The 21122-nt window shown below is 44.0% G+C and overlaps 1 protein-coding gene across 1 annotated transcript in view; it reads left to right on the top strand.

Moving 5' to 3' along the window:
- Positions 1-20451, top strand: part of LOC311147995 (plexin A3) — a gene marked incomplete at both ends in the record, with an annotated part of 121757 nt that extends 101306 nt beyond the window's left edge. Inside the window, 15 exons of the mRNA XM_084184868.1 lie at positions 5149-5388; positions 5710-5853; positions 7182-7416; positions 7934-8076; positions 8710-8966; positions 9097-9163; positions 11277-11423; positions 16212-16371; positions 18234-18337; positions 18468-18564; positions 18667-18857; positions 18978-19147; positions 19759-19971; positions 20071-20221; positions 20356-20451. Coding sequence (XP_084040994.1) covers positions 5149-5388; positions 5710-5853; positions 7182-7416; positions 7934-8076; positions 8710-8966; positions 9097-9163; positions 11277-11423; positions 16212-16371; positions 18234-18337; positions 18468-18564; positions 18667-18857; positions 18978-19147; positions 19759-19971; positions 20071-20221; positions 20356-20451 — 2415 coding nt within the window. The remainder of the gene's footprint in view (positions 1-5148; positions 5389-5709; positions 5854-7181; positions 7417-7933; positions 8077-8709; positions 8967-9096; positions 9164-11276; positions 11424-16211; positions 16372-18233; positions 18338-18467; positions 18565-18666; positions 18858-18977; positions 19148-19758; positions 19972-20070; positions 20222-20355) is intronic.
- Between the last annotated feature and the right edge of the window lie 671 nt (positions 20452-21122).

Here is a 21122-nt window from a genome sequence, read left to right on the forward strand (position 1 = left end):
TGAGACTGTGGTCCCAGCTCTCTTCAGGTCATTGACCAGGTCCTGCCGTGTAGTTCTGGGCTGATCCCTCACCTTCCTCATGATAATTGATGCCCCACGAGGTGAGATCTTGCATGGAGCCCCAGATCGAGGGTGATTGACCTTCATCTTGAACTTCTTCCATTTTCTAATAATTGCGCCAACAGTTGTTGCCTTCTCACCAAGCTGCTTTCCTATTGCCCTGTAGCCCATCCCAGCCTTGTGCAGGTCTACAATTTTATCCCTGATGTCCTTACACAGCTCTCTGGTCTTGGCCATTGTGGAGAGGTTGGCGTCTGTTTGATTGAGTGTGTGGACAGGTGTCTTTTATACAGGTAACAGGTTCAAACAGGTGCAGTTAATACAGGTAATGAGTGGAGAACAGAAGGGCTTCTTAAAGAAAAACGAACAGGTCTGTGAGAGCCGGAATTCTTACTGGTTGGTAGGTGATCAAATACTTATGTCATGCAATAAAATGCAAATTAATTACTTAAAAATCATACAATGTGATTTTCTGGATTTTTGTTTTAGATTCCGTCTCTCACAGTCTCATGATAAAAATTACAGACCTCTACATGCTTTGTAAGTAGGAAAACCTGCAAAATCGGCAGTGTATCAAATACTTGTTCTCCCCACTGTATATACAGTGAGGGAAAAAAGTATTTGATCCCCTGCTGATTTTGTACGTTTGCCCACTGACAAAGAAATGATCAGTCTATAATGTTAATGGTAGGTTTATTTGAACAGTGAGACACAGAATCCTGTCTCCTGAGTGGCGCAGTGGTCTAAGGCACCGCATCGCAGTGCTAACTGTGCCACTAGAGATCCTGGTTCGAATCCAGGCTCTGTCGCAGCCGGCCACGACCGGGAGACTCATGGGCGGTGCACAATTTGTCCAGGGTAGGGGAGGGAATGGCCGGCAGGGATGTAGCTCAGTTGATAGAGCATGGCGTTTGCAACGCCAGGGTTGTGGGTTCGATTCCCACGGGGGGCCAGTATAAAAATAAAAATAAAATATATATAGGTATTCACTAACTGAAAGTCGCTCTGGATAAGAGCATCTGGTAAATGTAAATGTAGAATAACAACAGTAAAAAAATCCAGAAAAACACATGTAAAAAATGCTATAAATTGATTTGCATTTTAATGAGGGAAATAAGTATTTGACCCCCTCTCAATCAGAAAGATGTCTGGCTCCCAGGTGTCTTTTATACAGGTAACGACCTGAGATTAGGAGCACACTCTTAAAGAGTATACCTGTATAAAAGACACCTGTCCACCGAGGCAATCAATCAATCAAATTCCAAACTCTCCACCATGGCCAAGACCAAAGAGCTCTCCAAGGATGTCAGGGACAAGATTGTAGACCCACACAAGGCTGGAATGGGCTACAAGACCATTGCCAAGCAGCTTGGTGAGAAGGTAACAACAGTTGGTGCGATTATTCGCAAATGGAAGAAACACAAAAGACTGTCAATCTTCCTCGACCTAGGGCTCCATGGAATATCTCACCTCGTGGAGTTGCAATGATCATGAGAACGGTGAGGAATCAGCCCAGAACAACATGGGAGGATCTTGTCAATGATCTCAAGGCAGCTGGGACCATAGTCACCAAGAAAACAATTGGTAACACACTACGCCGTGAAGGACTGAAATCCTGCAGCGCCCGCAAGGTCCCCCTGCTCAAGAAAGCACATATACAGGCCCGTCTGAAGTTTGCCAATTAACATCTGAATGATTCAGAGGAGAACTGGGTGAAAGTGTTGTGGTCAGATGAGACCAAAATCGAGCTCTTTGGCATCAACTCAACTCGCCGTGTTTGGAGGAGGAGGAATGCTGCCTATGACCCCAAGAACACCATCCCCACCGTCAAACATGGAGGTGGAAACATTATGCTTTGGGGGTGTTTTTCTGCTAAGGGGACAGGACAACTTCACCGCATCAAAGGGACGATGGACGGGCCATGTACCATCAAATCTTGGGTGAGAACCTCCTTCCCTCAGCCAGGGCATTGAAAATGGGTCGTGGATGGGTATTCCAGCATGACAATGAACCAAAACACATGGCCAAGGCAACAAAGGAGTGGCTCAAGAAGAAGCACATTAAGGTCCTGGAGTGGCCTAGCCAGTCTCCATACCTTAATCCCATAGAAAATCTGTGAAGGGAGCTCAAGGTTCGAGTTGCCAAACGTCAGCCTCGAAACCTTAATGACTTGGAGAAGATCTGCAAAGAGGAGTGGGACAAAATCCCTCCTGACATGTGTGCAAACCTGGTGGCCAAGTACAAGAAACTTCTGACGTCTGTGATTGCCAACAAGGGTTTTGCCACCAAGTACTAAGTCATGTTTTGCAGAGGGGTCAAATACTTATTTCCCTCATTAAAATGCAAATCAATTTCTAAAATTTTTGTCATGTGTTTTTCTGGAATTTTTTGTTGTTATTCTGTCTCTCACTGTTCAAATAAACCTACCATTAAAATTATAGACTGATCACGTACAAAATCAGCAGGGGATGAAATACTTTTTTCCCTCACTGTATACATACATATATATATATATATATATATATATATATATATATATATATATATATATATATATATATATATATACACTGCTCAAAAAAATTAAGGGAACACTTAAACAACACAATGTAACTCCAAGTCAATCACACTTCTGTGAAATCAAACTGTCCACTTAGGAAGCAACACTGATTGACAATACATTTCACATGCTGTTGTGCAAATGGAATAGACAACAGGTGGAAATTATAGGCAATTAGCAAGACACCCCCAATAAAGGACTGGTTTTGCAGGTGGTTACCACAGACCACTTCTCAGTTCCGATGCTTCCTGGCTGATGTTTTGGTCACTTTTGAATGCTGGCGGTGCTTTCAACGGAGTCTACAACCCACACAAGTGGCTCAGGTAGTGCAGCTCATCCAGGATGGCACATCAATGCGAGCTGTGGCAAGAAGGTTTTCTGTGTCTGTCAGCGTAGTGTCCAGAGCATGGAGGCGCTACCAGGAGACAGGCCAGTACATCAGGAGACGTGGAGGAGGCAGTAGGAGGGCAACAACCCAGCAGCAGGACTGCTACCTCCGCCTTTGTGCAAGGAGGAGCAGGAGGAGCACTGCCAGAGCCCTGCAAAATGACCTCCAGCAGGCCACAAATGTGCATGTGTCTGCTCAAACGGTCAGAAACAGACTCCATGAGGGTGGCATGAGGGCCCGACATCCACAGGTGGGGGTTGTGCTTACAGCCCAACACCGTGCAGGACGTTTGGCATTTGCCAGAGAACACCAAGATTGGCAAATTCGCCACTGGCGCCCTGTGCTCTTCACAGATGAAAGCAGGTTCACACTGAGCACATGTGACAGACGTGACAGAGTCTGGAGACGCCGTGGAAAACGTTCTGCTGCCTGCAACATCCTCCAGCATGACCGGTTTGGCGGTGGGTCAGTCATGGTGTGGGGTGGCATTTCTTTGGGGGGCCGCACAGCCCTCCATGTGCTCGCCAGAGGCCGCACAGCCCTCCTGACTGCCATTAGGTACCGAGATGAGATCCTCAGACCCCTTGTGAGACCATATGCTGGTGCGGTTGGCCCTGGGTTCCTCCTAAAGCAAGACAATGCTAGACCTCATGTGGCTGGAGTGTGTCAGCAGTTCCTGCAAGAGGAAGGCATTGATGCTATGGACTGGCCCGCCCGTTCCCCAGACCTGAATCCAATTGAGCACATCTGGGACATCATGTCTCGCTCCATCCACCAATGCCACGTAGCACCACAGACTGTCCAGGAGTTGGCGGATGCTTTAGTCCAGGTCTGGGAGGAGATCCCTCAGGAGACCATCCGCCACCTCATCAGGAGCATGCCCAGGCGTTGTAGGGAGGTCATACAGGCACGTGGAGGCCACACACACTACTGAGCCTCATTTAGACTTGTTTTAAGGACATTATATCAAAGTTAGATCAGCCTGTAGTGTGGTTTTCCACTTTAATTTTGAGGGTGACTCCAAATCCAGACCTCCATGGGTTGATACATTTGATTTCCATTGATAATATTTGTGTGATTTTGTTGTCAGCACATTCAACTATGTAAAGAAAAAAGTATTTAATAAGATTATTTCATTCATTCAGATCTAGGATGTGTTATTTTAGTGTTCCCTTAATTTTTTTGAGCAGTGTATATATATATATATATATATACACTGCTCAAAAAAATACACATCCTTTAAAAAAATATATTTTCCTTTATTACTTTCCAACCCCACCACCCCTTCCCTAATTGGAGTAAACTAGTGAACAACAATGCTTAGGCCTCTACTTCCAGCTTATACATACTACATACATTTTATGGGTACAGTCAATTTTAAACAGCTCTTACACTAAAAGGGCTTTATCATAATTATCACAATTTGACAGTATTATTCCAATCTCATAGTGTGGAAATATATATAAAACACAGGAAAATCAAATTTTTGACTCCACTGGGTCATTAAGACTCACCAAAAGCAGGTCTTAGCTGTAATGTGGTTGGTTATGGCATGGATTTTGACGCAGCCTATCCAGCCGTGACGCACAGTGCCCATATGCACATGGAACAAGAGAGATGTGCTTTTTGTGCCAGTGAACCTCGTATTTAGAAATGTTTTGTTTAATTTGATTAAAAACCAAGAATAGCCTCCCCTCCCCTAAATGAAGTCTGTTTTTTTTGTCCTGCCCAATGCATTCACCAAGTAGCCAAGACTATCAATTTTTTTAAATATATCTTAATCACCTAAGCTTTATTAAAATATCAAGTTTTGGAGCAGCAAACATCAAGCTGACATCCCCTTTTCATCTATGTATTGTAGGCCTACATTGTTTCAGCCAGCTACTGTTATTATTTTGAATGTGCGTAAAACCCCCTCCATTTAGGCTACATGTCCATGTGTCCATCATGGAACGATAGATGAGATGATGCCGGTGACCCTCGCATTTAGAAACGTTTATGTTATCCCCCCCCCCCCCGACTTATAGCGCTACTTCCAGCGCAAAATGTATCATTGCGTTAGTTTTGGTAAAATAGAGCCCTATGTCTCATACATGTTCCTGGTTTGAACCTCTTCCTCCATCTTCCTCTTCCTGTCTAGGTGTGCACTGTGGTAAATGACTCTGTGATGACCTGTCTGGCCCCAGGCATCATTTACACCAAGCACCAGGCCCCAGAGTCAGGCCTGCACCCCGACGAGTACGGCTTCATTCTGGATCACGTGGCCGCGCTGCTCGTCCTCAACGGGACACCTTTCACCTACTACCCCAACCCCACCTTCGAAACACTAGGGAACTCTGGGATACTGGAGGTCAAGCCTGGCTCTCCCATTATCCTCAAAGTAAGTAGATTGTGTTCGTTTGGTTTCATTTTATGTTACTTTTGTCAGTTGAGAGAAATAATAAAACTCTAGAGATTAAATGTCTTGGGTGTTGGTCCAAAGCAAGAGAGGTCCTGTGAGACAGAACCAGTACAAAGACAACTTCCCTACACGTCTACTTACAAATCCCTGAGCTGAGGATGGATTTACAAGTCAGGATTGATAATACTCTGAAGACCCATACAATCACTTGATTGTGTGTGTGCTTTAGTCTGATAAAGGTGATTATTGTCCAAAAAAAAGGTATTTTGAAAACTAACAACATGCTTCTTTTTAAAACAGGGCAAGAATCTGATTCCCCCTGCTCCGGGCAACACCCGCCTGAACTATAGCGTGATGATTGGTGAAACACCCTGTCTGTTAACCGTCTCGGAGTCTCAGCTGCTCTGTGATTCGCCAGACCTGACCGGGGAACAGAGAGTCCTGGTAAGACCAGATGTCCCACCCACCGTTTACTGTAGTTTGAGTATTTTATGTCAACAATAGCTTTTTGTGAGATATCCTTAATTGCCATTGGCAAAACTGCTCTGGCCATAATCCAGTCCTGTTATTTCCCTAAATGTATTTCACATGTAGTTAATGCACTTTTATCTGTGCTATTTGGGAACATGCCTGACTCTGAGGTCTTTGTACATCAATAATCAATTCTATAATTGCTCTGGCTGTCTGGCCATTTTTTTACTTGAATGCTAATCCAACAAATGTAAAGTTCAAATGGGAAAGGGTCATCATGCATTAAGCACTTATGATGATTACGGAGGCCTGCTGATACAAGCAATTTCCCATTTAATCTAACTATCTGTTGACTCCGCAGCTCGGAGCATTATCATCAATGCCAGACATGACTACCTCTCTTTATTACAGGCACGCCTCAGCGCACAATGATTTCAACTGTGGGCTTAAGCAGTAAAGGTGAAAAATAATAATCTTGGATTGATTAAATGCAATTCCTTTTTAAACAGTTTTATGGACAGATTTATTCGGCAGAGGGCAGTCTGGTCAATTTGATAATTGCAAGTGTCTTAAGCAGTTATCCATGTATTCTTATACAGTGCCAGCTGCCAAGACAACCACGGCACAGAATGATTAGAAGTAGGTAGATTTAGTCTGGAGTGTGGCAGCTTGTTTACCTTTTTGTATCAAAGGCATCGTCCTGATCCTATGGTATTGACTTGACACTAACACGCCTGGACGAGGTAACTGGCTGTTGATTCAGTGAAACGCTCAGAATCAATTTAATCAGATCAATAGAGTCAGCTGTGGAGAGAAGGGTACGTTTACAAATCAAAGCTGAGATCAAAGAGAGGGGGAGAGAGCGGTAGCGGTGATGGGTGAGGTGGAGTGATCTCCCTCCCAGGGGGATGGGGGAGGGAGGGAGGGATGACGACACATGGCATAGCGAGAAGGCTGGACCAGCTGTGTTAATGACCTGACACACAGCACAGCAACGGACAGACACACAGACAGCAGAGTGGCATTCTCCCTGTTCCCTTCCATCCACACCACTCAATAATTAAAGCACACAGCAAGAGTGGAATGGGTGGGTAAAGGTGAAACTCGTTAGCCAAACCTGTTGGAGGCCATCAGTAATTGGCCTGAAGTTTAAAAAGGAGATGTTAGAAGAGGCTCCAATGAACCTGGGTCAAATATAAAAACGTTCAACATGTACCTCTGAGTCTGTGCTACTAACTGTAGTTATGAAACCCTTCATATCACAGAGCCACATTTTTTCCATCTCTATGTTTCTCCTCCAGATTGTGGTGGGTGGTCTGGAGTACTTCCCAGGGACCCTGCACATCTACTCTGACAGCACCCTCACCCTGCCGGCCATCATCGGGATCGGGGCGGGAGGAGGGGTGCTCCTCATCGCCATCATCGCCGTGCTCATCGCCTACAAGAGGAAGACCCGGGATGCTGACCGCACCCTGAAACGCCTGCAGCTGCAGATGGACAACCTGGAGTCCAGAGTGGCCCTGGAGTGTAAAGAAGGTACGAGCACTGGTTTTATGACCCTCCTCCTTCTCCTATTTCTCTCCTGTCCTTTTCACCATCACCACAAAAAAACGGGTATACGTTTATGTGTATGCGTTGCACATACATGGCTGTCACTGAAATGACACCATTGCTTTTTCCTCAAGCAAAGAATGCTTCATGAAAGTGAGCTGGAACATTGACTGGCAGGTGATTTTGATATGCTCTTATCAGAGAGCTGTGTGTACTTTTTTAAGAGTAGTGACAAGGGTGCTATCAGAATTTGCCTGCTCTGAATAGTTTATGTTATTGTGATGCTCTTGTTGTAGATATGTGACAATATGATACAGTACAAGTCAATCACTCCACATTCTTTACCATATGTTTTCTCAGACGTTGAATCTGTACGAGGTAAAACAAGTATTACTCATGTCACACAGCTGACTGTGTACAGTATGATGATTATCAAAATATGCTGTCCTAAGCATCCAGACAGTGACTCAGAGGTTTGTCTCCTCTGCTTCTGTCAACATAGCATTCGCTGAGCTGCAGACAGACATCCAGGAGTTGACCAATGACATGGACGGAGTGAAGATTCCATTCCTGGAGTATCGCACCTACACCATGAGAGTCATGTTCCCCGGCATCGAGGAGCACCCCGTCCTCAAGGAGCTGGATGTAAGTGTAAGAGAACTAGAGCAGTAGTTTCTTTCACTTCACCGCCTTGTGCTTCTATCTTCACTTGTCTTGGTAACTTAGAAGAGTATGCTTTCATGAGGTTCACTTTTCTTGTACTGTTACTCACTGGCCAAAAAATAAAGGAATATAGAAAGCGATAGATCCTGTTTAAAAATCCCCTAAGCTCAGTAGCCAGCAGTACGCCGAGCTTCAGAGCAACCTCCTTTCTTTTTAATTCAAACCTGAGGCAGAATCAACCCAGAAGCCCCACCAGGCCTCCGTGGACTACTCGTCTAGAGACTGCCGCAGAAATGTTTGGAAAATAGTCAGCAGGGAGGAAAATTTTAAGTCACTACAGCCAAGTTTTGTAATGTAATACTCATACAACAAAGACAAACCATTTTCTCTCCCCCCTTTTCTCTTGCAATGTCCCCCTCTCTCTCCCTCTCTCTCCCTCTCTCCCTCTCTTCCTCTCTCCCTCTCTCTCCCTCTCTCCCTCTCCCCTCTCCTCCTCTCCCCTCTGAACCCTTTGGACTTCCTTTTGTGTATTCCCACCTCTGTGTACAACCCCCCCCCCCCACCCCCTTTGAAATGTGATTTGTGTACGCCCCCCTCCTGTGTCCTGTCCCTCAGTCCCCGGCCAATGTGGAGAAAGCCCTGCGTCTGTTCAGCCAGCTGCTGCACAATAAGATGTTCCTGCTGACCTTCATCCACACCCTGGAGGCCCAGAGGTCCTTCTCCATGCGGGACCGCGGCAACGTGGCCTCTCTACTCATGGCCGCGCTGCAGGGCCGCATGGAGTATGCCACCATGGTGCTCAAACAGCTGCTGGCAGACCTCATCGAGAAGAACCTTGAGAACCGCAACCATCCCAAACTGCTGCTCCGACGGTGAGGCTACTTACCTGTAGAGAAATGGGCTAGTGTTCTCTTCTCGCTCCCTCACTAACACATCTACTCATGCTGTATGTGTATAGGACACGTGTTGTTGAAACTGACCGGTGTCTCATCTCTCCTGTAGGACAGAGTCTGTGGCAGAGAAGATGCTCACCAACTGGTTTACGTTTCTGCTGCATCGATTCCTCAAGGTAAGGCAGTTGTAATGGTGCTCCGATTTATTTCTAACTGAGGGTTAATGTAGGTTCAGAGAAGAGAGACGTAGGTACATAGCAGACGATTTATGTTTCTGATTTATTCAAAACATATCTGTTTGGCTGAAACACAGGTAGGTCTATAGCAACACTGTGGACTGTACTCTTTCTGTCCCCGTTTTCATTTTTGAACCTGAAATTCTGTGAAATGATCTTTAATTGCTATTATTAGTGTAATGTGTGAGTTGTAATTATAGTTTTGAGGTGGAGTTCTTTGGCTAATCATTTTTTCAATTTTTTTATTTCACCTTTATTTAACCAGGTAAGCCAGTTGAGAACAAGTTCTCATTTACAACTGCGACCTGGACAAGATAAAGCAAAGCAGTGCGATAAAAACAACAACAACACAGAGTTACATATGGAATAAACAAAAACAAAACGTACAGTCAATAACACAATAGAAAATCTATATACAGTGTGTGCAAATGTAGTAAGTTATGGAGGTAAGGCAATAAATAGGCCATAGTGCAAAATAATTACAATTTAGTATTAACACTGGGGTGATATATATGCAGAAGATGATGTGCAAATAGAGATACTGGGGTGCAAATGAGCAAAATAAATAACAATGTAAATAACAATATGGGGATGAGGTAGTTGGGTGGGCTAATTACAGATGGGCTGTGTACAGGTGCAGTGATCGGTAAGCTGCTCTGACAACTGATGCTTAAAGTTAGTGAGGGAGATAAGTGTCTCCATCATGGTACTGGTGCTGTTAATTCTCACTCAGTGTGACCGCAGCACAGTGGGAATCACTCCAGAGGCAGTTGTGGTCATTTTGTCTAACCACATCCACCAACCAAAATGGCCTTTCTGTATTTGTCCTGCCCATATACTGCTCCTGCTTTACTCGTGGATTGGATTGAAATGGCCATTTGCGTTAAGGACAAGAAGCATTCAGGCCTGAAATGCCTCTTGGAATGTAGCTCTGGATGACAGCCAAGTATATTTAAGTTACATCAGTGCAGATGTTAAAGTGTTTTGGCCATCTCCCCAGTCTCCCCAAGTAATTACCCTGAAATGTTTCCACAAGCCTTACTTAAACCTTTATTCGGAATTGACTTTCACATTTTCATATTCAGCTTGCATAGCAATATTCAGCTTTCTTAGCAAGGCTTATCACTGAATTTTTTTATTTTTTTTTACAAAAATATATATCTTAAGGTGATTCAGTACCTTAGGGTAGATGTTATTCGGGAAGGTAAAGGTTCTAGAGTTTCTTAAAATAACAAATGTAATGTCATGTTAAAATTTATGAAGTTCTGAAAACAAACATACTTAGCATGTTCAACATAAACCCCTTTAGCGAAGAACAAATTATCTGAGGATTTAATCTCATCGGACATGGTCTGGAAAAATATAGAAGCTACTTGTTCGTTACTCTCGTTTGACTGGTTTTCAACTGAGAAGAAATTCTAGAGAGTAACTTGAAATCTGCAGATATGCTGTTATTAAGTATGACGTCAACTCAATTTTACAGATTAAGACCACAGAAGAACATGCCCTTGAACACAATACAGTAATACAGAAAATCACTGACACATCCCAGCATGACCAATCCGTTTTACTGAATGCTGCTTATACTCTCATTGCCCTACAAAGTTAGACAATTTGGGGTCGTTTGTGTGTTTGGGGTTTCCTTTGTTTGAGTATGGATTTGAATATTGCTCCATTTGGTTACTGGCAGCAGGATTTGGAGGCCTGGTAGATTGTCCATTGTCCTCTGTGTGTCTGGGCTGGAAGGCCACTCTGTGCCCGAGCAGCTTGAGACTCAGGATGTCACGTTGTAATTAATGATGTCAAATTAATCAGCCTTAAGAACTAAATAATAGTGTTCTCAGTATCACTGGTTAGTAATCAAAAGCCTGTAAGTGGGTAATTGGTAACTTCCCCACTCTTCACTATGCTGTCTGAAAGGGATGTGATTGCGATCCCTCTCCCCTTCTCCCTCTCTCTTCCGCTTTTACTCTTTCCCCCTCTGCCCCCTGCCCCCTCTCCCCCCCACTCCCTCCTCTCTCTCTCTCTCTCTCTCTCTCTCTCTCTCTCTCAGGAGTGTGCAGGAGAGCCTCTGTTCATGCTGTACTGTGCCATCAAGCAGCAGATGGAGAAGGGGCCTATAGACGCAATCACAGGAGAGGCTCGCTACTCCCTCAGTGAGGACAAGCTCATCCGCCAGCAGATCGACTACAAACAGCTGGTAAGGAAAGACCCTCCTCCACACGCGCACACACACACACACACACACATACACACACACACACACACCTCTCATGTTTCATTTGAGTGTGGCCCAACGGAGCCAACCCCCTCAGTCCCAGGACAGCAAGATGAATCCATGTACTGATTCTCACTTAATGTGGTTGAAGAAGCAAAACAAACAGGAGGATGTTTAGCATTCTTTGCCATGGAAATCACCTGTCATGTTACTGAGGAAGTGATGTGGACCGTGGCTCCCCCATTGGCTGTGGGATACCAGTGTAGGCAGTGGTAGGAGACGGAGCTGGGGCTGAATGGGTGAGGGAGGGCTCTTGGAACGAACCCACTCAGCACTCAATCACACAATGACCTGCTGCGGGCCAGTAATGATTCAAACAAATCAAGCAATTTATTGTCTGCCCATAAACAAACCTTCCCACCACATCTCTCTCTCTCCCCAACGAGGCGGCCAAGCAGCACTGCCAGGAAATACTACACTTAAACAATTATTGATTTACTCACCGTCAGCAACCCATTGACTTCCACATAAAAGCGTCACACCCCACATTTGCGAATAAAAAATAGAAACAGCACAGGAATTCTCTAAATATTACCTCATATTAATTATTTATATGGAAAAATAGCAATACGCTGACTTAGTAGGATACACTGGTATCCCGCCCACTCCCACCCCTCGACTTCTCCATGAATCTGCATCCAAGGCCGTTCCTCACTCGCGAGCACACTGCCTGGTAAAACACTGCAGCATCAACTCAGGACAGTTTCATCTCTACCTCCTTCATAGGGATCAATAGAAGGAATGGCAGATGTCAGAGGAATTAGCCCTAAAGAGACAGATGCTCCCGGAGGAGCTGTCTATATCTCTGGCCCTGGGGAACCCCAGTAAAGGTCAACCCTATAGGACGGCTTTATGCCCCCTGCTTCCATATACCCTTAAATCACTCATAATCTGTACCACCTATGGATGATGGAGGCTCTGTTATCGATAAATCTAGGGCCATCTGTGCACACTATCGATAACTATCATTCATGGTTATCTCTTGTATCCCTTTAAATGGCATTATCTAAGACTGTCAACTTTACTGGGAAGTACTGCAGTATTTGATACTCTGATCCTATGGACCATAGATACACAGATCGGATAGATGTACAGTGCCTTCAGAAAGTATTCACACTCCTTGACTTTTTCCACATTTTGTTGCGTTACAGCCTGAATTTAAAATAGATTAAATTGAGATGTATTGTCACTGGCCTACACACAATATCCCATAATGTCAGTGGAATTATTATTTTTCTAAATATATATTTTTTTTACAAATTAATAAAAAATGAAACACTGACATTTCTTGAGTCAATAAATATTCAACCCCTTTATTATGGCAAGCCTAAATAAGTTCAGGAGTAAAAATGTGCTTAACAAGTAATATAATAAGTTGCATGGACTCCCTCTGTGGCCAATAATAGTTTTTATCATGATTTTGAATGACTACCTCATCTCTGTAAGAAGGGCACCTATTAGTAGATGGGTAAAAATAAAAAAGCAGACATTGGATATCCCTTTGTGCATGGTGAAGTTATTGGATGGTGTATCAATACACCCAGTCACTACAAAGATATAGGCGTCCTTTCTAAGTCAGTTGCCAGAAAGGAAGGAAAACGCTCAGGGATTTCACCATGAGGCCAATGATGACTTTAAAACAGTTAAAGAGTTTAATGGCTGTGATAGGAGAAAACTGAGAATGGATCAACAACATTGTAGTTACTCCACAATACTAACCTAATTAACAGAGGGGAAAAAAGGAAGCCTGTACAGAGTACAAATATTCCAAAACATGCATCCTGTTTGCAACAAGGCACTAAAGTAATACTGCAATAAATGTGGCAAAGCCATTCACTTTTTGTCCTGAATTCAAAGTGTTATGTTTGGGACAAATCCAATACAACACATTACTCAGTACCACTCGCCATATTTTCAAGCAAAGTGGTGGCTGCATCATGTTATGGGTATGCTTGTAATCGTTAAGAACTGGAGAGTTTTTCAGGATAAAAAAGAAACAGAATGGAGCTAAGCACAGGCAAAATCCTAGAGGAAAACCTGGTTCAGTCTGCTTTCCACCAGACACTGGGAGATGAATTCACCTTTCAGCAGGACCATAACCTAAAACACAAGGCCAAATCTACACTGGAGTTGCTTACCAAGACGACAGTGAATGTTGAGTGGCCGAGTTACAGTTTTGACTGAAATCTACTTGGAAAATATGGCAAGACCTGAAAATGGTTGTCTAGCAATGACCAACATCCAATTTGACAGAGATTGAATAATTTTGAAAATAATAATGGGTAAATGTTGCACACTCCAGGTGAGGAAAGCTCTTATACCCTTTTCAGACAAACGGAATGTGCTGTCTTGAAAGCGCCTCAGCTACGGCATGTTTGTTTGTCTGTAAGGGTACACTATAGCTTTTTAAATGCCAAAACGAAACCTTCTCTGGAGAAAGTTTCGAAGCGCAATTGAACAGGCATTTTACCTTTCTGTAAAGGAATGCCGCTTTTGAAGCGGGACTAATGTCCATCACTAGGCAACCAGAACTGTCAATCAAATAACCTCGAGCTGCCTGCGCACAGCCTGCCTATCTGCTGCCTGCACACAGATCACACTCTCCTAAAAAAGTATCTAGCTACCCTACCATAAAAAAACAGCATGAAAACAACACAACAGCACATCAATCAGCAACGTTTGTCGTTGTCAGGGAAACAATACAGAACATTCTATGCCGGAGCAGAATTCTACTGTCTGAAAAGGCATTTTTTTAATTGTCTGAAAGGTTATCAATTGTTGCTATCAACACATTACTGTAGCGGCGTTCTATATCTGTTAAGGGTATTAGAAACTTGCTGCCAAAGGTGCTTCTACAAACTGTTGACTCAGGGGTGTGAATAGTTATGTAAATTTAATATTTTTGTATTTCCTTTTCAATAAATGTGCACTTTGTCATTATGGCATATTGTGTGTAGATGGAAACAATTAAATTGAATCCATTTTGAATTCAGGCTGTAACACAACAAAATGTGGAATAAGTCAAGGGGTATGAATACTTTCTGAAGGCAATGTACCATCTTTTACCACCAAGATGCCCAAAATCATCCCTTGTCAGAACTCTGCTTGGCCTTGGACCTCCTCAAATGATGAGGATTCTCTGGTGCCTTGAGAATTCCTATAATTTGCTGTATAATTTGTTTTTAATCACAAATGCCCCACTTGTTAACTATTTCCAGTGCATGGCAAGGAGGAAATTGACTTTGCTAATGATCAGTGAGTGGCAGTGGTACAGATGTCTGTGGTACCCTGTGCCAGCTGCACACTGTGCTAATCACCTGATTAACGCACCCAGCCCACACCAAAGGTCTCCTCATGAATTTATATGGACTGGTAGCACAACGTGTACATGCCCAGTATATAAATACATTAGAAGGACCCCTCTACTCTCTGGTCACAATCATATACCTTTTTGGATGGATACTGCACCCAAGAGGCAACGTAGGTCATTTGATGGCGTTTAGTTAGTTTTAGTTAGTAGATTGTGTGAAAAATCAGTGCTTTTCCAATAGTCAGGATTCCTCTAGAGTAAATAGTGTTGAACACAGAAACCCCGTCAGGCCTGCAGCAAATAATTTTTTATCGTCTGTCAATATTAACATAGCAACATGGCACACTAGGCTATAGAAAGATATTAACCAGTAGACAATACAGAATCTATTATTCATGATAATCTCTGCATAGAGTTTGTATATGAACTCAGAGGATGGCCTCGTTGTGACACCACTCCTCTATGTTAGTTAATCTGTCAATGCAAGTTGCACATTAGGCTGAATGCATCTTCATTTGTTATAATGACAGTTTCCCAAATAGAGCCTGACTTCTCTATATTGTGACTGATTGAGCTGTGAAGGGGTGCCAGAACTGTTAAAAAGATATTATGCGTTTGCTCTCTATCCTCAATCTCCTCCTTTTAACTATGGCACATGGTGTCATATAAATCCTTGTTTGTAGTTAAATCAATGTCCTCTGTCAGTTTTTTATTGACCTGAGGATGGCTCATAAATGTGTCCTCCAGATCGCTTTAATTCTTCGCTGATTGTCTTCAAACAGATGAAATCTTCATTATCGACAATGCAGTTAATATATCTGGGGGGACTATTGATAAAATAGCATTTAAAGTGATTCATGAAAAACAAACACCTGAGGAAATTGCAGTCAAAATCTCTCTCTTTATTTAATGAGATTGAACAGTACTTTAACGACTAGTAAGTCTTTTTTAAACCTCCCGCTTTGGGATGGATGTGTCAATGTGTAGTTCATACATGCATAATATATGAGCAGAATTACAGATTTACCTCAATTAGCCACGAAATCCCTAGTTTGAAAGCGACTGTTTTCTGGAAGCTGTGCAGCTCAATTTTTGCTACATTTCAGCCCACGTGCGCCAGCCCCCTAGTCATTCGAGTTTCAACCAATGAGCTTGCTGCTAGCAAAAGGCCTGCCCAGCGTTATCCAATGTGGTTGCAGGGCGGGCCCAACGGCTCAGTGGACACAGCAGAGAGCGATAGAGAGAGCAATGACGTGGTGCACATATCTGCTCATATGTGACGTTGTATGTAATTCTCGGGGACCACTTTCGGCTCGTGAGTGCTACTTTCAAAATTACTGGCAGAAATTATGCAAAAGTTTGACAATGTACTGACAGCCCTGTGGTTTCTCCCTCCTCAGACTCTGATGTGTATCCCTCCGGAGGGCGAGGCAGGCACGGAGGTCCCGGTGAAGGTGCTAAACTGTGACACGGTCACTCAGGTCAAGGACAAGCTGCTGGACGCTGTATACAAGGGCATTCCCTACTCCCAGAGACCCCAGGCTGACGACATGGACCTTGGTAAGAACCAGTGCATTCGGAAAGTATTCAGACCCCTTGACTTTTTCCACATTTTGTTACATTACAGCCTTATTTTAAATTGGATTAAATAAATACAAATTCTCATCAATCTACACACAATACCCCATAATGACAAAATGAAAACAGGTTTTTGGAAGTTATTGCAAATGTATTACAAAAAAAAACAGAAATACCTTATTTACATAAGTATTCAGACCCTTTACTCAGTACTTTGTTGAAGTACCTTTCGCAGCGATTACAGCCTCAAGTTTTATTGGGTATGACGCTACAAGCTTGGCACACCTGTATATGGGGAGTTTCTCCCATTCTTCTCTGCAGATCCTCTCAAGCTCTGTCAGGTTGTATGGGGAGCGTCGCTGCACAGCTATTTTCAGGTCTCTCCAGAGATGTTCGATCGGGTTCAAGACCGGGCTCTGGCTGGGCCACTCAAGGATATTCAGAGACTTGTCCCGAAGCCGCTCCTGCGTTGTCTTGGCAGTAGAATGGCCTTACTGAAGAGCTCAGTGACTTTCAATGTGGTACCGTCATAGGATGCCACCTTTCCAACAAGTCAGTCCGTCAAATTTCTGCCCTGCTAGAGCTGCCCCGGTCAACTGTAAGTGCTGTTATTGTGGACGTCTAGGAGCAACAACGGCTCAGCCGCGAAGTAGTAGGCCACACAAGCTCACAGAACGGGACCGCCCAGTGCTGAAGTGAGTAGTGCTTACAAATAATCTGTCCTCGGTTGCATCACTCAGTACCATGTTCCAAACTGTTTCTGGAACTGTTTGTCGGGTGTTTCATGAAATGTGTTTCCATGGCCGAGCAATTCCAAGCATCGGCTGGAGTGCTGTAAAGCTCGGCGCCATTGGACTCTGGAGCAGTGGAAACGCGTTCTCTGGAATGGTAAATCACGTTTCACCATCTGGCAGTCCGACGGACTAATCTGGGTTTGGCGGATGCCAAGAGAACGCTACCTGCCTGAATGCATATTGCCAACTGTAAAGTTTGGTGGAGGAGGAATAATGGTCTGGGCCTGTTTTTCATGGATCAGGCTAGTCCCCTTAGTTCCAGTGAAGGGAAATCTTAACGCTAAAGCATACAATGACATTCTAGACGATTCTGTGCTTCCAACTTTGTGGCAACAGTGGAAGGTCCTTTCCTGTTTCAGCATGATAATGCCCCCGTGCACAAAGCGAGGTCCATACAGAAATGGTTTGTCGAGATCGGTGTGGAAGAACTTGACTGGCTGCAGAGAGCCCTGACCTCAACCCCATCTAACACCTTTGGGATGAATTGGAACGCTGACTTCGAGCCAGGCCTAATCGCCCAACATCAGTGCCCAACCTCACTAATGCTCTTGTGGCTGAATAGAAGCAAGTCCCTGCAGCAATGTTCCAACATCTAGTGGAAAGCCTTCCCAGAAGAGTGCAGCAAAGGGGGGTCCAACTCCATATTCATGAATTAGATGTTCGACGAGTAGGTGTCCACATACTTTTGGTCATGTAGTGTATCTATGTCTATGGCAGTGTTTCTTAACCCCAAGGGGTGCACATTTTTGCTTTTGCCCTAGCACTACACGGCTGATTCAAATGATCAATTAATAGTCAATATTTTGAATCATGAGTGAAGGGCTAAGGAAAAAACTAAAATGTGCAGGACCAAGATTAAGAAACACTGGTGTATGGTAATAACAGCCTCGTAGACTACAGACATACTCACTCTTATGTGAAGGTTGTCTTCATTACTGTGAAGGATTTATTGTAACTAATTGCATCATTGGCTAATAGTGATTCCCTGTTGAAACTAAAGATACAGGTTAAACTAATCAGATCAAACCAATCTTCTGTTGTTCCTCACAGAGTGGCGACAAGGTAGACTGACCAGAATTATCCTTCAAGATGAGGACGTCACCACGAAGATCGAGAGTGACTGGAAGAGGCTCAACACCCTGGCCCACTACCAGGTCAGACAGCATCACCAGCTGGACACATCCACATAATACTCATTCACATTACTCACACACAAAGACAAATACTATCATATTGATGGTCATTCATTTAATGATACAATATTAAAGATCTCTCCTCCTCCAGGTGACCGATGGTTCTCTGGTAGCCTTGGTCCAGAAGCAGGTCTCAGCCTACAATATTGCTAACTCATTTACCTTCACCCGCTCTCTGAGCCGCTATGGTACGTATCAATGACCCTTTCAGTTTTTCCATACCTACTGTATGAAAGCCCACCCCCACCCAGCCTCCTACAGTATCTGACTGTGTGTCGTCGTGTTTCCAGAGAGCCTCCTGAGGACGTCCAGCAGCCCAGACAGCCTGCGCTCCCGGGCCCCCATGATCACCCCTGACCAGGAGACTGGCACCAAGCTCTGGCACCTGGTCAAGAACCACGAGCACGCTGACCAACGGGAGGGCGACCGCGGCAGCAAGATGGTGTCTGAGATCTATCTCACCCGCCTACTGGCAACCAAGGTCTCTTTTCGTTGTATTTTTGTGAATTATCTCATAATGTATCATGACAATGTATCATTGCCAGGCACACATTCCTTTCTTGGACACTGTGTTAACACCACTTGTCTGATCACCCTACAGGGAACTCTGCAGAAGTTTGTGGATGATTTGTTTGAGACAGTGTTCAGCACGGCTCACCGCGGCAGTGCCCTCCCTCTGGCCATCAAGTATATGTTTGACTTCCTGGATGAGCAGGCCGACAGGAGGCAGATCACTGACCCGGACGTCCGCCACACCTGGAAGAGCAACTGGTGAGCACAGAGTGACCTCTCTGTCTGCCCCTGTTTCTTATAGCTGCCCCTTAAATAAGCCAATGGAACCCAAGCTGTATCTGTGCATTTGGTCAAAGTCTCAGTCTGTCTCAGTCTTCTTGGCTGTTTGAAATGGCCACTAATGAATCAGAGCTACTAGCCTTCCCTGAATGGCACAGGCATACTCATAAGCCCACTCCATGATCAACTTTTCAAAGGAGGGAGTAATGACAAGAATTATGTGCAATTTCCTGTTCTTTCTCAGCCAAAGGGAGTTTTTCCCTCGCCACTTTTGCTTTCAGCTTTCTTTTTATAAAGGTGTAGAACTGAGTCTTTTTAGTCAAGTGTTTTATGACAAATGACTAAAATGTGACAAATGGAATATAGATTTAATACATTCAGATTCATAAGATTGTACCATACTGTACCATGACTGTGACTGCTTTTATTGTCTCAAAGCTCTGAGTGGTCCACAATGTGGTTTTTAAAATCTATTGTATCATTGTGTAGTGACACTTTAATAAATTTTTCTAATTCTAACTCTAAGATTCCCTTATAATAGTCCCAACCTTTTTCTCCTACTGTTTCTCTGCTTTCTCTCTATCTGACAGTCTGCCCCTGCGTTTCTGGGTGAACGTGATCAAGAACCCCCAGTTTGTGTTTGACATCCATAAGAGCAGCATCACGGACGCCTGTCTGTCTGTGGTGGCCCAGACCTTCATGGACTCCTGCTCTACATCAGAGCACCGCCTGGGCAAGGACTCGCCCTCCAACAAGCTGCTCTACGCTAAAGACATCCCCAACTACAAGAGCTGGGTGGAGAGGTACGATTTCAGTTACCATCAATCTTATTTGCTGTCATATCGACTTTTATCTCAAAGAGTCAAACACTGAGTACTCTTGTGTCTCTTTGCTTCTGTCAGGTATTACAGAGATATCAGTAAGATGCCCACCATCAGTGACCAGGACATGGATGCCTATCTGGTGGAGCAGTCTCGTCTCCATGGCACCGAGTTCAACACTCTTAGTGCTCTCAGTGAGCTCTACTTCTACATCAACAAGTACAAAGAGGAGGTAAGAGGCATGGGCCAATCGTGTGCTTTATTAGTCCTCATATTGTAAAAGTGCAACTTATTTTATACCTAAATGTAATGCAATTAACGTTCTTATTAATGTTGAGAAATTATTTATCTAACTCTTCTGTTCAGATTTTGACAGCACTGGACAGGGATGGGTACTGCCGCAAACACAAGTTGCGACACAAACTGGAACAAGCCATTAACCTTATGTCGGGCAGCAGCTGAGGGCAGAGGATGGAACAGGGGGTCAGGGGTCGGGGAGAAAGGGGGAGAAAAGGGGGGTTTGGTTGAACTGGTGAACGGACATGTGTTGGAACATCCACAGCTTGTGCTAGTAAAAATGAGGACATAAGACACTGGACAATCAACACAACGAACCACAGCACAGCACATTAAGCCCAATGTCTACTGACCAGATTCTGTGCCCAATATCCTCACTCCCTCAAACCTCTACCTGCCATTGCCAGTGAAACATTCTGAGTATTTTTTTTCTCCACACTGGCCTTTTCAATGAAATACTCTTTAGTAACTGCCTAATCTAATGGAAGAGGACTGCTGTGGATACTACGAGATACATTCCAATAGAGGCATACAGTAAGTTGCCTTGGAAACTGTTCTGAATTGCCAAGCTAGTGCCATGGGAAGAGTAGCTTTTGGTCTGGGATAATAATTGTACAAAATGCTGAAAAGTAACATTTAGGTGTGGACTGTGGATTTGATCTTGAAATGTATGGGTCTTACCACAAGTATGGTAAGGTACAAGTAGTAGACCATAACCTATTGGCCTCAAAGGAAAGCTTTGAGGCTCTGTTTTGTTGTGTTAGGGTTGGAGGTTTGATGCCAGTGCGTGATGAATGAGGCAGTGTATGGACAAAAGAGACCAAATTCTGGAAGCA

Source organism: Coregonus lavaretus (assembly GCF_964263955.1).
Source record: "Coregonus lavaretus genome assembly, chromosome: 20".
In the NCBI taxonomy this organism is placed as follows: domain Eukaryota; kingdom Metazoa; phylum Chordata; class Actinopteri; order Salmoniformes; family Salmonidae; genus Coregonus; species Coregonus lavaretus.